The 15130-nt window shown below is 34.7% G+C and overlaps 3 protein-coding genes across 4 annotated transcripts; all 3 read right to left on the reverse strand.

Annotated features, from left to right (window-relative positions):
* Positions 1–2245: 2245 nt before the first annotated feature.
* Positions 2246–4743, reverse strand: LOC132746444 (interferon-inducible GTPase 1-like). Of its 2 annotated transcripts, none has more exons than XM_060735593.1 (2): positions 4557–4743; positions 2246–3765 (listed from the first exon to the last, which is right to left on the reverse strand). In XM_060735593.1, the coding sequence occupies exon 2, from the start codon at positions 3743–3745 to the stop codon at positions 2576–2578; it is 1170 nt and encodes a 389-aa protein (XP_060591576.1). In that variant the 5' UTR covers positions 3746–3765; positions 4557–4743; the 3' UTR covers positions 2246–2575. The 2 variants fall into 2 exon arrangements, with proteins under 2 accessions (XP_060591576.1, XP_060591575.1); XM_060735592.1 differs by lacking the exon at positions 4557–4743 and adding an exon at positions 4295–4507 and having other exon boundaries at positions 2248–3765.
* Positions 4744–7432: 2689 nt separating this feature from the next.
* LOC132746445 (uncharacterized) lies at positions 7433–10304 on the reverse strand. The gene is made up of 2 exons (XM_060735594.1): positions 10218–10304; positions 7433–9488 (listed from the first exon to the last, which is right to left on the reverse strand). Exon 2 carries the CDS (start codon positions 9091–9093, stop codon positions 8245–8247), a length of 849 nt encoding a protein of 282 aa, XP_060591577.1. The 5' UTR covers positions 9094–9488; positions 10218–10304; the 3' UTR covers positions 7433–8244.
* Positions 10305–14132: 3828 nt separating this feature from the next.
* On the reverse strand, positions 14133–14955 carry LOC132746446 (interferon-inducible GTPase 1-like; the record flags this gene model as incomplete). Its single annotated transcript, XM_060735595.1, is given in 1 exon segment — positions 14133–14955. A coding segment is annotated over 1 exon segment (688 nt), but the record flags the coding sequence as incomplete, so codon positions are not given.
* Positions 14956–15130: the final 175 nt, after the last annotated feature.

Consider the following 15130-nt stretch of genomic DNA (forward strand, 5'->3'; position numbering starts at 1 on the left):
AAGGGGGCTCTGCGGGGCTCTGCCTGGATTGACCGGTGCTCCTGCCCTGGGTCAACCGGGGCTCTTCCGGCGTCACCAGGAAACGACCGGGGAAGCACCGGCATGAAACCGTAGTTGCACCTCGGCTCTGCCTGGATGATCCGGAGCGCAATCCTGGTGGTTAGTTGAGAATTACCGTAGTGCTGCCGGGGTAAGTGTGACCGCAACAATAATTTCCACCCCGGATCGTCCCCGGATCATCCCGGTAACTTACCGGGATGAATCCTGGGCCTGCGGGAGTAAGTGAGACTGAGGCTTAAGATGTCACGTGGTTATAGGCAGCGCGTGGAAAGATTTTTATTGGAACTAAATGTAATGTTTACTAAATAAAAGCATCCTATCACATAGAAGGTTGAGAATATCGCACTTAGCACAATAATAATCATTCAAGGTAGATGCGCACGAAATCACGCGCCTTGCCATGCGACTGAAGTGCACGCGAGTATGAAGTCACGCGCGGATGTAGTGGGCGCAACGTAGGTTGGGATGCATGCGCATACTATTTCGGAGCTTAGTCTTCATTAATTTCGCTTTTCATTTTGTTAAATGTATTTATGCGCAAATGAAATAAAATCAAATAAACTGGCTAGTCAACTACCAAACCGCAATGCAACGAAACACAATTCAAACATTGTGTTCCCAAAATTCGTATAATACTTTTTTGATTCACAATCTTTTATGTTTTCTAAGAATAATCTAGAAGCTTGAACACCAAGCAACGGAGTTTAAAGTGCCTATTAGTTTAAAATGGTATCGAACGCGACTGCCCCGGCAGTAATAGTGGCAATTGTTATACTATCCCGTGGTGCTTTCTTGTCTTCTTCTATTTCGTGCAAGATTTCTCATTTTCTGGCAAAGTATACCTAATAGATTTAATTTAATGCTAATAAATTTCGTCTCCCCATTCTGAATTGGGTAAAACGCGTTTGTATACTGAGCCGTAAAAGTACAGAAGCATCGCAAACAAGCCGTCCGGTTAGCTCTGTAGGTATAGAGCGGAGGACTGTGAATCAGGCGAATCGGGTTCGATTCCCGGACTGTGCAGGTCACTTTCGTTGTAACTGATAATGACATCCTTTTACGGTCATTCGCGCACTGTACTCTCTGCTCTGGCATGTACAGAAGTTTCAGTACCCTTGCGAAAGTAAAGGCAACAAGTACTGGTAAAGTTGATTGACAGTCTGCCCAGAAACGATGCGGTGACTGCACTGTGCTCTAGTAAATTCAGCGTGGCTTTCTGCCATGATCCGGAGTGGAAGCGACCAATAATTGTCAATGTATTATTACTACATCGAAGACGGTTATTTACTTTTGTGCATGAAATTAATGAGTTGTTCTTAATGACATATTTCTCGGTTCTAAAGTCATTACTTCAAAATAATTGTGATATACTTGAATTATGTTTTATTGCGCAGCGTTTGTATAGCAATTTAACGTCCGTCCGGTTGCTATCTCCTTTACACGCGCTTCGATTAAAGTTCAAAATTACTTGTTTTTTTAACATGGGTACTGCGACACCACCCCACAGTTGTCACATCACCCCACTGGCCCCCAAAAAGAACGTTTTTTAAAAACCCCAAGCCCTGTTGGGGGAAAAAACTAGCTCACCCTCAAAGGTTTGTGCCTATAAAAGTGAAATTTGCCCTTTTTTAATCACCAACTTTAGTTTTTTTTTCATATTATTATGCTCATTATCAGTATTTTGATGTTCTACCGAGGTAGATTGGTATTCGGCAATGTAAATATGTTATGTATGCTCTTCATTACTGTAGGAATTAAAAAGTTAAAATGCTGTAGTACCAAGAGCACGTATTCAACCGCATGGACAACACCTTAAGCACTGTTCAAAATGTATAAGTAAAAAGCAAACTATAAACGGCTTACTTTATTACTTTACAAGAAACAGTCAGTAGTAAATACGAGCCTGATTTGATCAATTTTGTTAAGTATTATGACTTTGATTGAGCCGCGTCACGACAAAACCAACGTGATGCGTTTGCGACCAGCATGGATCCAGACCAGCCTGCGCTTCCGCGCAGTCTGATCAGAATCCATGCTGTTCGCTTACAAACCCTATTACAAGCAGATAAACTGATAGCGAACAACATGGATCATAATCAGACTGCGCGGATGCGCAGGCTGGTCTAGATTCATGCTGGTCGCAAACGCATTACGTTGGTTTTGTCGTGACGCGGCTCAAATGTTTTCATGAAAATGCACACTGTCTCCATCAGAGCAAACTAAAAAGTTTTGCACTGTATGTGAATTGGCAATACATAAAGGAACTCCACTGAGGTCCAAAGCCGAAAAATATAAACTTTACGTAGATCAGCGGGGACACTTAAAACAAAAAGATATACAAAAAATGATTAAGAAATATACTCGGAAATAAATTGATAATCGTATTTGTATGGCATTCTTATCCCATTTGATTAATAAGCGTTACAACACTTTTCAATTTTGTCATTATTCACAATTAGAATAAATCTTCTGGAACTCACGGAGTGAGCGAATGACCTGAAATTTTGACTTCAAACTAACACATGTTACTCCCTTTATTTTCGTTTTGCGCAGCAAGGTGCGTCATCACTTCTTTATTCAATTGGTCCCTTAAGTCAAAAACCATCTTTAAACTTTCCTCTAGGATTTTCATGCAACGTTTGCAAAGGTTTGTCATCACTTCACCTCTTATCATTCCCACAACAAAATTTGAAGCCCGCCGAATACGCAAAGAAGCACTGCGCTCTAGACGTCCATCGTCAACTTTGGCAAAACGTATTACATTTTTCTCCGAATCGCCAGCTCTTGTGTCAAATTCAATACCATATCTTTTGTTCAAATCTTCGGGTAATTTATACATAGTTTCGATTGTTTTTAAATTGTCTTCGTCAATTCCAAACAGCTGTTGTTGAAACATGACCTCTTCTTGTAGTATCTTCTTTCGTTCATCAACCGTTTTAGCTTTTGAAGCCTGCTTTCCCTTCTCGAGTATTCTTTTCTCTAAGAGTTCTTTTTTTGAGTTCATTATCTTTCCTGTCTGCGTCCAGTCAAAAGAAAATGGAATTTCTCCAATCTTTGTTGATTCGACCATTGGTAGAAGTTTATCTTGCAATGCCTCAAACTCGAAACTATTTTTAGCATCATCAGTATCAACAAGAAACACTGTTGGATTCTTTATTCCGCAACATTCAAGGTTTCGCTTACAACTTGCCCTTGTCTTTTCTAAAGTATCCTTACATGTTTTATGTTTTAGGGCAGCTGAGTTGGTTTTACTGAAACCTCTACCTACACAAGTACAAACGAAGAAACATGGCCTCTCTGTCTCTAAGATTTTGTTTATGTACCATTTATCAGATTCGAAGAAATTTTTCTCTGACAATACTAAGAAGAAGTCGTACCGATCAAACTCTTTGCCTTTTTGATCAGGTAGTTCCCAAAGCAAAATGTCGGTATTTTGGTTATGGGAATATTTGTAATCATCAGTACTGCTATCTGTTTTAGTATTGTCTACTTCTGCAGCTCCTTCTTCAGTAGATGAAACATTTCTTAGTCGGTTAATGACAGATGATTTACCAGACTTTGTTGGACCAGTCACCCCTATATTGATTTTAGTAGGTTCACGCTGCTGTTGTTCTTCGATGACGCCTTTTTGCAGTTCAGTATCCAACGCTAATCCAACGAATTCGTCACTTGCTGCGAAAGCCATTATATTGACAGCCTTAAAAACTGGAAACAAAGAATGTCTAATGAGTCCATTGAAAACATTAACTTAGCAGATAACATGATACATATTGTATATATAAGTATTCAAATAGCATTCAATTGTCAACATCTGTATATCATTTGTATTTAGCCTGTCTGGTCATCTTTATTTGAGGAAACATTGTCGTGTAATATGATATGCTCTTTAACTCAGTGTAGACTTGTCTCTCTGATACCAGTTTGATAGAATGCTTTAACATGTAAACATATGCTCTAGTACTTTCAATAGTGTTATTGTAATAACTGACCATCGGTTATTCAGAAATTAGTACAAAAATCAAACTTTGGGACCCTCTTCCCTGTGCGTTTGTATTCTGAGCGGTGCAGCCTGTATTTTATCATTTTTCAATATTATTCAGAATATGTTTTAAGCTATCGATGGGTGCGGCAAACTGTCATCACAAATGAAGTACTTAGATGAACAACAACAACAACAGCAACAGCAGCAACAACAACAAAAACAACAACAACAAACAAACAAACAAGCAAATACCTGTATGTTTTCTTTAGATCCTTTTAAATGCAAAACAAGAAAAAATAATTTTCAAGGGAATTTCCGTTTTGGCTATTTATACGACACATTAAACTTCCTCTCTCTTGTAGTCACATGACTATGTCACATGACTATCATATAACCTTTAAGCTTAATTTATAAAATGTACTTAACGAAGTTTAATAACTTGCATTGAGAAAAAAAAAATTTAATATCACTCTAAAATAAATGTAAAATCATTCTAAAATAACAAAATATTTACCTTTTTTAGAGGGACGAGTAGCTTAAAATTTCTAATCGTCCTACACGTTATGCTACTCGCCCTGTATTTTGGGCACGATTTCAAAAAAAAAATCTTCCCGATGCAATAGAACCTCGCCGATGCAGAAATCTCTTTATAATCAGTTTGTTTACACAAATTTTACGAATCAAACCCGGAATTTTAGGTTATGTATAAATCGCGCACTTTACAGAGCATTCAGTTACACCCATATCCAATTAACAATGCGTTAAGTGCGCAATTTATACACGGTACCACTAAAATACGCAATGGAGATTTTTTTGGCGCAACGGAGTGCAACATTTAAAATTAAAAAACGATAAGCAATGCATTTTTTAAAATTTGCATTAGCATGTGCTGAATAAAGTAATATTTTGAAATTATAGCAATATTTTCTTTATTATAAGCATTGTATTGTATTTATACCGTTCATATCTCCGTTTTTTCAAAACTAGCAAACAATGTTCTTTTTTTTATATTGAATTTGTATTAAATATATGCTAAATAAAGTGATATTTTTAAATTACAGAATCAAATAAAAGCATTTTTGTAATATAAGCATTCATTGTATTGTTGTAATAACTTTCATAACTCCGTTGCGCCGAACAATTTTTGCGAAACGGAGATTTTATTTTCAATACTAGCAAACAATGTACTGTTTTTTTATCTCTAAAACAAAAAATAGTTATATAAAAGTTGGTATTGTTAACATTTTTAACATATATTGTACATGTACATGATTGATTTTATATTAGGTAGTATACTGAATATATCAGATTCTAAATGGACGGCGAAATTGACATAATTTTGGCGCAACGGAAAATAAAGATTTGCATAACGGGTAGATCCTATGTTTAAAGATAACCTAAATTTGTGAAATGAGAAAAACAAATTGAGAATAATAAGTAATAGTCTTTTAAAAATGATTTACTTTCCTTCATTTTGGAATGTGTTGAAAATATGTTATTCTAAATGATATTTACATGGCGGCAAAATGGACATATTTTCGGCGCAACTGAGATTTTCATAATGGTTTTATGTTTTTAGCTTTTCTCCATTGCGTATTTTAGTGGTACCCATTTATACATAACCTAAGACATAAGCTTTGTTTCCGGTTTTCCATCGTTAAAAGTAAACAAACTGATTATGAGAATTCAAGCTTCCTATTACATCGGCAAATTACCGCTCGTCCTGCTGTACTAGCATTCTATCATTTTGTACTCGTACTTGTATTGCACTGATCTCTACTCTTACATACGAGCGGACGAGTGGAATTTTCAATCCCTGTTATCTTATTAATTTTTAAACACTTTATATAAAGTAAAATGGAAGTCTGAACTTGATTAGCAAGGGTAAAATTTGTTAACAAAACAGACATGGTGTTTGGGAAGTATTGAACACTTCTGATATTTTTTCATCATGTTTTCTTTTGTTTGTCAGTACAACATGAGCAGTAAATTTAGATGAATACACTTAACTTAGCAAATAGATGTCTGAAAATGAAAAATAAATATTTACCAGCTGGCTGTGTAACACCGCATACATCTTACGACGTATATAGCTTACGCGTGAGCTGTAATACGGATACTGTAACATCGTTTACAGCTTAAACCGTATACAAATTACCTTAATTAAGCTGTATACGTCAATATGTTGCGTACTCGTATCACCGTTTATAGGTCATTTCTGTTAGATGACCAAGATGTTGATCGTCATCACTTTTTCGTTCAGGCTACGACCACGACAAAGTTGACGACTACGAGTACGACTTCGGGCCGTATACCTTCCTCAGTCTGACTAACCAGTCCGTAAACTTGCATATTGCCCTTAAGACCACGTTTTATTTGTTAAATAGTTACCGTGCGACGAACAGGTCTACACAGTGTTTACAGACTTGGATGGCGATCCGAAAACGTCTGAGGTTTTCGCTCCTGTCTGAAATACTGCACAAAGACACCAGAGGTATTCAGTCCACCAGTCATGATGTTAAAAGATCTGGAAAACGGATGAACCCTCGGAAGCAATGAAAATAACAATATTATTTGAGAATTGCAGACTTGGTTTGATTGAGTATGTTCATTAAATATTATGTAATCTGCAACATCTCGCACGTCCCCTAGCACCGACTTAAGCGGATATACGATCCTCAACATTAACGTGCTGGAATCAATGATCCCGAAAAGACCATCAAAGATAACAAAATCACTGATGTCAAGTAAGGGGCAACATTTTACAGCTACCACACGGCATTTGACATCTGCTGATGTGGTATATAAATCTGGAAAAGGGTTTAAAAGTCGCCATTTGACTAGTATCAAGACGTAGTGATTGAAAATTAAATTTTGTTTATTTATTCAATACATTAAATTGTAAATTATGCTACAATTGCCATAATGCAATTTGATAAAGACATTGTACAGATTTGGATAAAGTTACGACACTTTTACAATAAATGAGTATTGCATTTTATTTACACTTAGATTTATACAATCACACACATTGAGACAACTTCAGAACGGTTAGTCTGTTGCTATTAGCAGGGATTTTCTTCTACCCAAAACTTTAAAGTTGCTCATTAGACCATTAGTAAAAATAATAGGAAATATGTATATGGTGAACTATCAATAAAACATTGACAATTTAGCACTATTAACAATATCAAATCGTTAATACATATATGTTACATATTTCTTATTTTGGAAACTCTTTAGAGCAGTCCTTTGTGGATCAAATGTCTCATCGAAACATTAGTACATGTATATAACTAATTCAAAAAGAGACATCATAAAACATTTTACCGCCTTTAAGCAAAATTTCTTAGCATAAACCATTTTTTTTGTCTTTTTGTTTTGCAGAGATTATATTGTCATTGTATGTAATCAAATAACAATTTGTAGACTAGAGAATAAAAAAGTAAAATATTTTTAAGGGTATGAAACGTCAAAGGCTAAAAATATATTGTAGAATTTCGCCAACCACAAAAAAATATTCGCCCTTGTCAACCAATTACTTACTACTGACTAAATTGACTAATTTCACTTCATGTAAGGGGAGTGTTAAACGTACACAATATCAAGTAAAATAAAATACATTTGCATAACAAAGCATAATAAACATTATAAACAGCTTCACAAACATATCTTCACGCGCAGAATTGACATGACAAAAAAGTTCAATGGAAATGAATTAATACAAAAATCTTATCGACATTGATACAAAATTACGAAAATGTTTTTGACATTCTTCCATAAAAAGTTTTTATTTCGAAAGAAGACACTATATCTATGATGGTCCGATTGATTTCTCCTGGTACTGTTAATCTATATGTTTTCACGAGTCCGAAGTTTTCGCGGGCAAAATCAACGTTTTAGACTTACAGTCAATGTACTTTAAGTTTTGTCATGTTTACACGATTCTTAGATGTTTAATGAACATTATTGCCGCCTAAAGTCTGATTTTACAGTTACTTTACTAATGTTTATTTAACACACTAGCTTTTGACACACATGTTCCGTTAAAACTATATGAGAAACAACATGTGTATGAAAAAGAAGTGTTGAAAAGCGCTTATGAATACTTAAGATAGTAAATATTTCTCATTATTGGTACATTTGATTTACATATAACATCTGTAAGTGATGATCAGCGTGGTAATCGAAACATTGTTTAACTAATGTCTGCGAATGTTTGTTCCCAACATTTCTGATTCTTTGTCATTTCGTTTCTTTGTCACGAGGTGTGACATTACTTCTTTATTTAATTTTTCACGTAAGCTATATATCATCTGCAAACTATCTTCAAGAATCTTTATGCATTGTTTACAAATATAAGTGGCCCCTTTACTACCTTTAACTTCCAAGACAAAATCAAAAGCCCGCCGAAAATACGTAGAAACGCTGCGAGTACGTCGGCTATCGTCGACTTTGTCAAAACGTATTACATTTCCCCCAGAACTGCCATGTCGTTTGTCAAATTCAATTGTAAAATCTCCGATCAAACCTTTGGGCAAATCGTACTCCGTTTGGTATTTGGCCAAACTGAATTCATCCATTCCAAAAACCTCTTGCTGAAATTTGATTTCTCGTTTTAGGATCTCCTTTCTCTCATCAATGGTTTTAGCTTTTGAGGCTCGAAGCTCTTTATCTTTTATTCTCCTCTCCATCAATTCCTTTTGTAAATTCATAACGTCGTCCGTATGCTTCAGATCAAAAGAAAAGGAAATGTTTCCAATTTTTGCCGACTCGGCCATTGGGAGGAGCTGGTCTTGCAAAGCTTCAAACTCAAAGAAGTTATTAAAACTATCATCAGTATCAACAAGGAATATTTTCAGATTGGTTACTCCATACGCTATAATGTTCAGCTTACAATTTTCCCTTATCTCTTCTAATACTTGTGACTTGTTTTTCCTTAATGTTGCTAGTTTAGTTCCAACAACACATCTCCCGATACAAGTACGAACAAACAAACATGGCTTCCTCGTTTGCAGAACGTCTTTAATGAACCAATTATCAGATTCCATGAAGCTTTTCTCAAGATATCAAGAAGAAGTCGTACCGATCAAAGTCTGTGCCATTTTGATCAGTGATCTGTTTGGTGTCTTGCATTTTCTTACCAGGAAGTTCCCATAGCTTGATATTAGGATTTTCAGGAAAGTCATATTTCATCACTTGGTTATTTGTTACACTATCGTCTACGACTGCACCCCCGATGGAATATTTCTAAGGCGGTTGATAACAGAAGATTTACCTGACTTTGGTTGACCAATCACCGCTATATTGATTTCCACAGACTGTCCTATCACTAAACCATGCTCCAATTGCCATTCGTTTTCTATTTCTATTGCGTCTTCGATTTCGTCACTAGTTTCCGTAATATTCACAGAACAAGAAGCCATATTGAAGATGGTCTTTGCAACTGAAAACAAACACTTTTGAATTAAAATATTAAGAATTTGGATTCTGTTGTTCCCGGTACTTTTTAAGTAAGTTTAGCTCTAATTCATCGTGTAGTAGCATGAGATGAGTAAATAATAACTATATATATATATATATATCAATTTGTGCTTAGACAAACTTAGTTTTACTGCCTTGAAGGACTGGTCGCAAATCTGTTTTAAATCTGCAGTCTATAGTTTCGAAGTTATATCAAGTTGGATATGCTGGTAAGTCCTTAAGAATATCAAGTTAGATATGCTGGTAAGTCCTTAAGTTTTAATTCTTAAAAGTAAGTAACTTATGCATGTATTTATCATTAGGGTCAGCGTTAATGTTTAAATTTAATCTATAACTCAGGAAGGTAATAATTATGTGTACATGTAATAGTGTGTAAAAACAATTTTCTAGACGATCTACTGTCTACCCTCGAACATATCACATCATGTAATAAAGACTTTTGACGTTTTATTTCACCCAAATGTTACATAAAAAATGTGACATGCCAACCCCTTTAACTCACTAGCCAGAGATCCATAGACCTTGCTTTCTCCGACCATAATAACCAAGGTTTGTGACCATATTAAGAACAATCCCAAACAGAAACAAAATAATAATAATAAATATAACAATTATAAACCCCCACCCAAAGAAACCCACCCCCTAGAAACAACAAAAATCAAACAAACAAAAACAACAAAATAACAAATACCTGGATGTGTGCTTTCGTTCTCTTTAAATACGAAACAAGAAAACTGGTATCTCCGTTTTAGATGTTTCAGAAAATAAAGCTTATGTCACGTTTGGGACTATTTAAAGGATAAATCTTTACCACTTTATCAATATATTGTTTGGCAATAGTGACGTGTAACATTTGAAGATCTAATTAACTTGTGTCGATAATTATCAAATTCCGAAGTAAATATTACTGATTTTAAAGTTTGGAATAACGGTATACATGATTTATGTGTCACACAACCCTGGCTAAATAGCCTTAATGGCAAGAAGTAAAGATTCAGTTTCAATTTGAAGGTAAAGTAGGTTGGAATCTTATGCGAAACTTGATAACTATGTTATTGTGCATGCCAAACATCAATTATGCGACATAACATATTGAAATTACATAGGCATGGTTATCAAAGTTATACAAAAACACAGCGGGAAAAATTATTTTATACATGTATAATTAAAGAAAGATGAAATAATTCTGAAACAAATAGTATATCGAGGATTCCGCGACTGCAATGCCATCCTACTTACCACGAGACAATCAGGTCACAAATATGCCGAAAACTTTATTATCATTGAAAATCATTTGGTAAATCGTAATGATTTACGTAAACTTACGAAAAAATACTCTCGAAAATTACTCAGTAATCAGTTTCAGGTCAATATTGCCAAACATAATAAGACTATATTTAATCGCAATTAAATATTCTATGTTGTATACTTTATCACCACCATGTACATGTATCTTATGATTTATTTCGTAATGCTCCGGTTATGGACCTGTACCAAAAATGAGCAATGATATGCAGGTCCGAATTAACTACTAATTAACATGTCAACTGGTTACCGATTTTACACTGGTCGATATTCAGTAATGATTGCGTTTAAATTTTTTGTGTGTCTATAAACGTATACTAAACGTTACAGTGTAGTAAACTACCTTTTTTTGTTTTTAAATTTCTACGTGTGCTACGTGTTCTAAGATCGGGACCACGTAGTTCCATGTTTTTTTTTATTAATTTTTTCAACAATATTGGAGCTATTCGACCATTTTTAGTTTCATAAAGGCGTTTTGAGGGTTTTTTTGTTTTGTTATAGTATGTTTTGCATTTAACATCGTTTCATTTTCTTAAAATAACATCATTTAAAAATAAAACTCTTTTATCCAATCCAACTGAAGCAATAAATGCTGGCTCAATTCAGTGTAGTACAATACGAAACGAAACAGAGCAGTTAAATGAATACAAATAATGCACATTTAAATCATGTTTAACGATTTGTACCTTCCTAGGGTACTGTACATATGTGCATTGATTGGTTGAAATCTGCAAGCTTTTAATAAGAGTTAAATGTTATAAAGGAATGAACCATGTTTTACTTTGTAACCAGAAGTGTAATTATGTAAATACATATGTATACCCATTTCGGCCTCAAATATAATAGGCATCATCCTGCAATGGATTGTAAAATCAATGACGAGCCTAGTCTACAACACTTAAACTTATTTAAGTAAATTATAACTTTAGCTCAAATTAGCAACAAGTAAGAGCAAGTTCGTATGAGTATATCATCCGTTTTTGGTTTTAATCCAACTCTGCGCGACAACTAACATCAATTTTAGATTTATGTTTGCACCATCAGTGTATTAACAGTAATACGTTGATCAGTTTCTTTAGCGGGAAAATAGGTCCAAGTAAAGCTGTTTACAAGATTGTGTTTTGAAAACCCTCATTAAAGATCCTGTAACTAAATTTGTTAGTGTTTTATATCATAAATCGGGCGACAGGCGTTCGATTACCGGACGGCGCACGTCACTTTCTTTGTAATTGAGCATGAAATAATTTCTATGGTCATTCGCACTGTACCTCTACTCTGGTATGTACAGAAGTTTCAGTTCCTTGCGAAAGTGAAGGCAACTAGTACTGGTAAACTGCTTGACAGCTTGTCAAGGAACGATGCGGTGGTTGAATTCAATGTAGCTTACTGTCGTGATCCGGAGTGAAAACTACCAACGCCACCACTTGTTTCATCCTTAATTACAACATACAGGATCTTTAAGAAGTTGAAAGTACAGTCGTAAATAAAACACTTTGAGGAAATAAATCTGGACATACGTAATCAAATAGAAGTAATTAAAACAACAAAATTACATGAAAATTACGGACTTGACTTGATTGTGTCTGTTCATGTAGGATAATGGAAATACTCAAATTGACCTTGATTATTTTGATTTCCTTTAAAAATATTACAGATAATGCGAACATTGTAACTGCTCTGCAAGGGATAACACTATATTTTTCTTTGAACCATCATTCATTTTATAAGATTTTGAAATAAGAAAGAGAAAAAAAGATTGTTCACTCATTAAACGTTTATGAGTCAAAATTAACCTCTTGTATTTATTCAAAAAGTGATTTTCTATTAGACTTGATTAAGATAGCTCACTGGCCCCTCACTGCTATTGGTTGGAATCACATCATGGACTTTGGATACTTTCTTTTTAGAAAGCTATCAAGTAATAGTTACCGTGTGACGAACAGGTCTACATAGTGTTTACAGACTTAAATGGCGATCCGAAGAGCGACTGAGGCTTTCATTTCTATCTGAAATACTGCACAAAGGCCACAGAGGTATTCAGTCCACCAGTCATGCTGTTTAGAAATCTGGAAAACGGTTGATCCCTCGGAAGCAATGAAAATAACAATATTATATGAGAAATGCAGACTCGGTTAGATTGAGTATGTTCATTAAAGATTATGTAATCTGCAACATCTCTCATGCCCCCCTATCCCCGGCTAAAGCGGATATTCGATCTTCAACATTAACGTGCTGGAATCAATGATCCCGAAAAGACCATCAAAACAACAACATCACTGATGTTAAGTAAGGGGCAACGTGTTACAGCTACCACACGGCATTTGACACCTGCTGATGTGGCATATAAATCTGAAAAAGGGTTTAAAAGTCGCCATTTGACTAGTATCAAGACGTAGTGATTTAAAATTAAAATTTTGTTTATTTATTCAATTCATTAAATTGTAAATTATGCTACAATTGCCATAATGAAATTTGATAAAGACATTGTACAGTTTTGGATAAAGTTACAACACCTTTACAATAAATAAGTATAGCGTTTTATTTACACTTAGATTTATACAATCACACACATTGAGGCATCTTCAGAACGGTTAGTCTGTTGCTATTAGCAGGGATTATTTAATATACAAAACTTTAAAGTTGCTCATTGGGCCATTAGTAAAAATAATAGGAAACATGTATATGATGAACTATCAATAAAACATTGACAATTTAGCACTATTAACAATATCAAATCGTTAATACATATATGTTACATATTTCTTATTTTGGAAACTCTTTAGAGCAGTCCTTTGTGGCGGAACATTAGTATATAACTACGCGTAATTCAAGTCATTCAACATCATAGAACATTTTACCGCCTTTAAGCAAAACTTTTTAGCATAAACCATTTTTTTTGTCTTTTTGTTTTGCAGAGGTTGTATTGTCATTGTAACAATTTGTAGACTAGAGAATAAAATAGTAAAATATTTTTAAGGGTATGAAACGTCAAAGGCTAAAAATATATTGTAGAATTTCGCCAACCACAAACAATCTTCACCCTTGTCAACCAAATACTTACTCCTGACTTAATTGACTAATTTCATTACACGTAAGGGGAGTGTTAAACGAAAACAAAATAGAATAAAATACATTTGCATAACAAAGCATAGTAAACATAAGAAAGACAATTATAAACCGCTCCACAAACATATCTTCACGCGCAGAATCGACATAACAAAAAAGTTCAATGGGAATGAATTAATACAAAAATCTTATCGACATTGATACAAAATTACGAAAAAGATTTTGACATTCTTCCTTTAGGTAATTAAAAAAGTTTTATTTCGAAAAAAGACACTATATCAATGATGGTCCGATTGATTTCTCCTGGTACTGTTAATTTATATGTTTTCGAGAGTCCGAAGTTTTCGCGGGCAAAATCAACGTTTCAGACTTACTGTCGATGTACTTTAAGTTTTGTCTTAGTTTGTCTGCGAATGTTTGTTCCCAACATTTCTGATTCTCTGTCATTTCGTTTCTTTGTCACAAGGTGTGACATTACTTCTTTATTTAATTTTTCACGTAAGCTATATATCATCTGCAAACTATCTTCAAGAATCTTTATGCATTGTTTACAAACATAAGTCGCCCCTTTACTACCTTTAACTTCCAAGACAAAATCAGAAGCCCGCCGAAAATACGTAGAAACGCTGCGAGTACGTCGGCTATCGTCGACTTTGTCAAAACGTATTACATTTCCCCCAGAACTGCCATATCGTTTGTCAAATTCAATAGTAAAATCTCCAATCAAACCTTTGGGCAAATCATACTCAGTTTGGTATTCGGCCAAACTGCTTTTATCAATTCCAAAAACCTCCTGCTGGGACAAGATTTCTCGTTTTAGGATCTCCTTTCTCTCATCAATGGTTTTAGCTGTCGAAGCTAGAAGCCCTTTTTCTTTTATTCTTCTCTCCAAGAATTCTTTTTGTAAATTCATAACGTCGTCCGTATGCTTCAGGTTGAAAGAAAAGGGAATGTCTCCAATTTTTGCGGACTCAGCAGCAAGCAGAAGTTGGTCTTTCAAATCCTCAAACTCGAAGAAGTTATTAAAACTATCATCAGTATCAACAAGGAATATTTTTTTTGGATCGGTTACTTCATAATACGTTTTTAGGTTCAGCTTACATTATTTCTTATCTCTTCTAAAACTTGTGACTTGTTTTTTCCTTAAGGTTGCTAGTTTTGGTTCCATCAAACAATCTTCTGTACAAGTACGAACAAAAAAACATTGGCTTCCTCTTTTGTAGAACTTCTTTA

This window comes from Ruditapes philippinarum, unplaced genomic scaffold (assembly GCF_026571515.1).
Source record: "Ruditapes philippinarum isolate M1 unplaced genomic scaffold, ASM2657151v2 ctg18743_1_1_1_1, whole genome shotgun sequence".
Taxonomy (NCBI): Eukaryota; Metazoa; Mollusca; class Bivalvia; order Venerida; family Veneridae; genus Ruditapes; species Ruditapes philippinarum.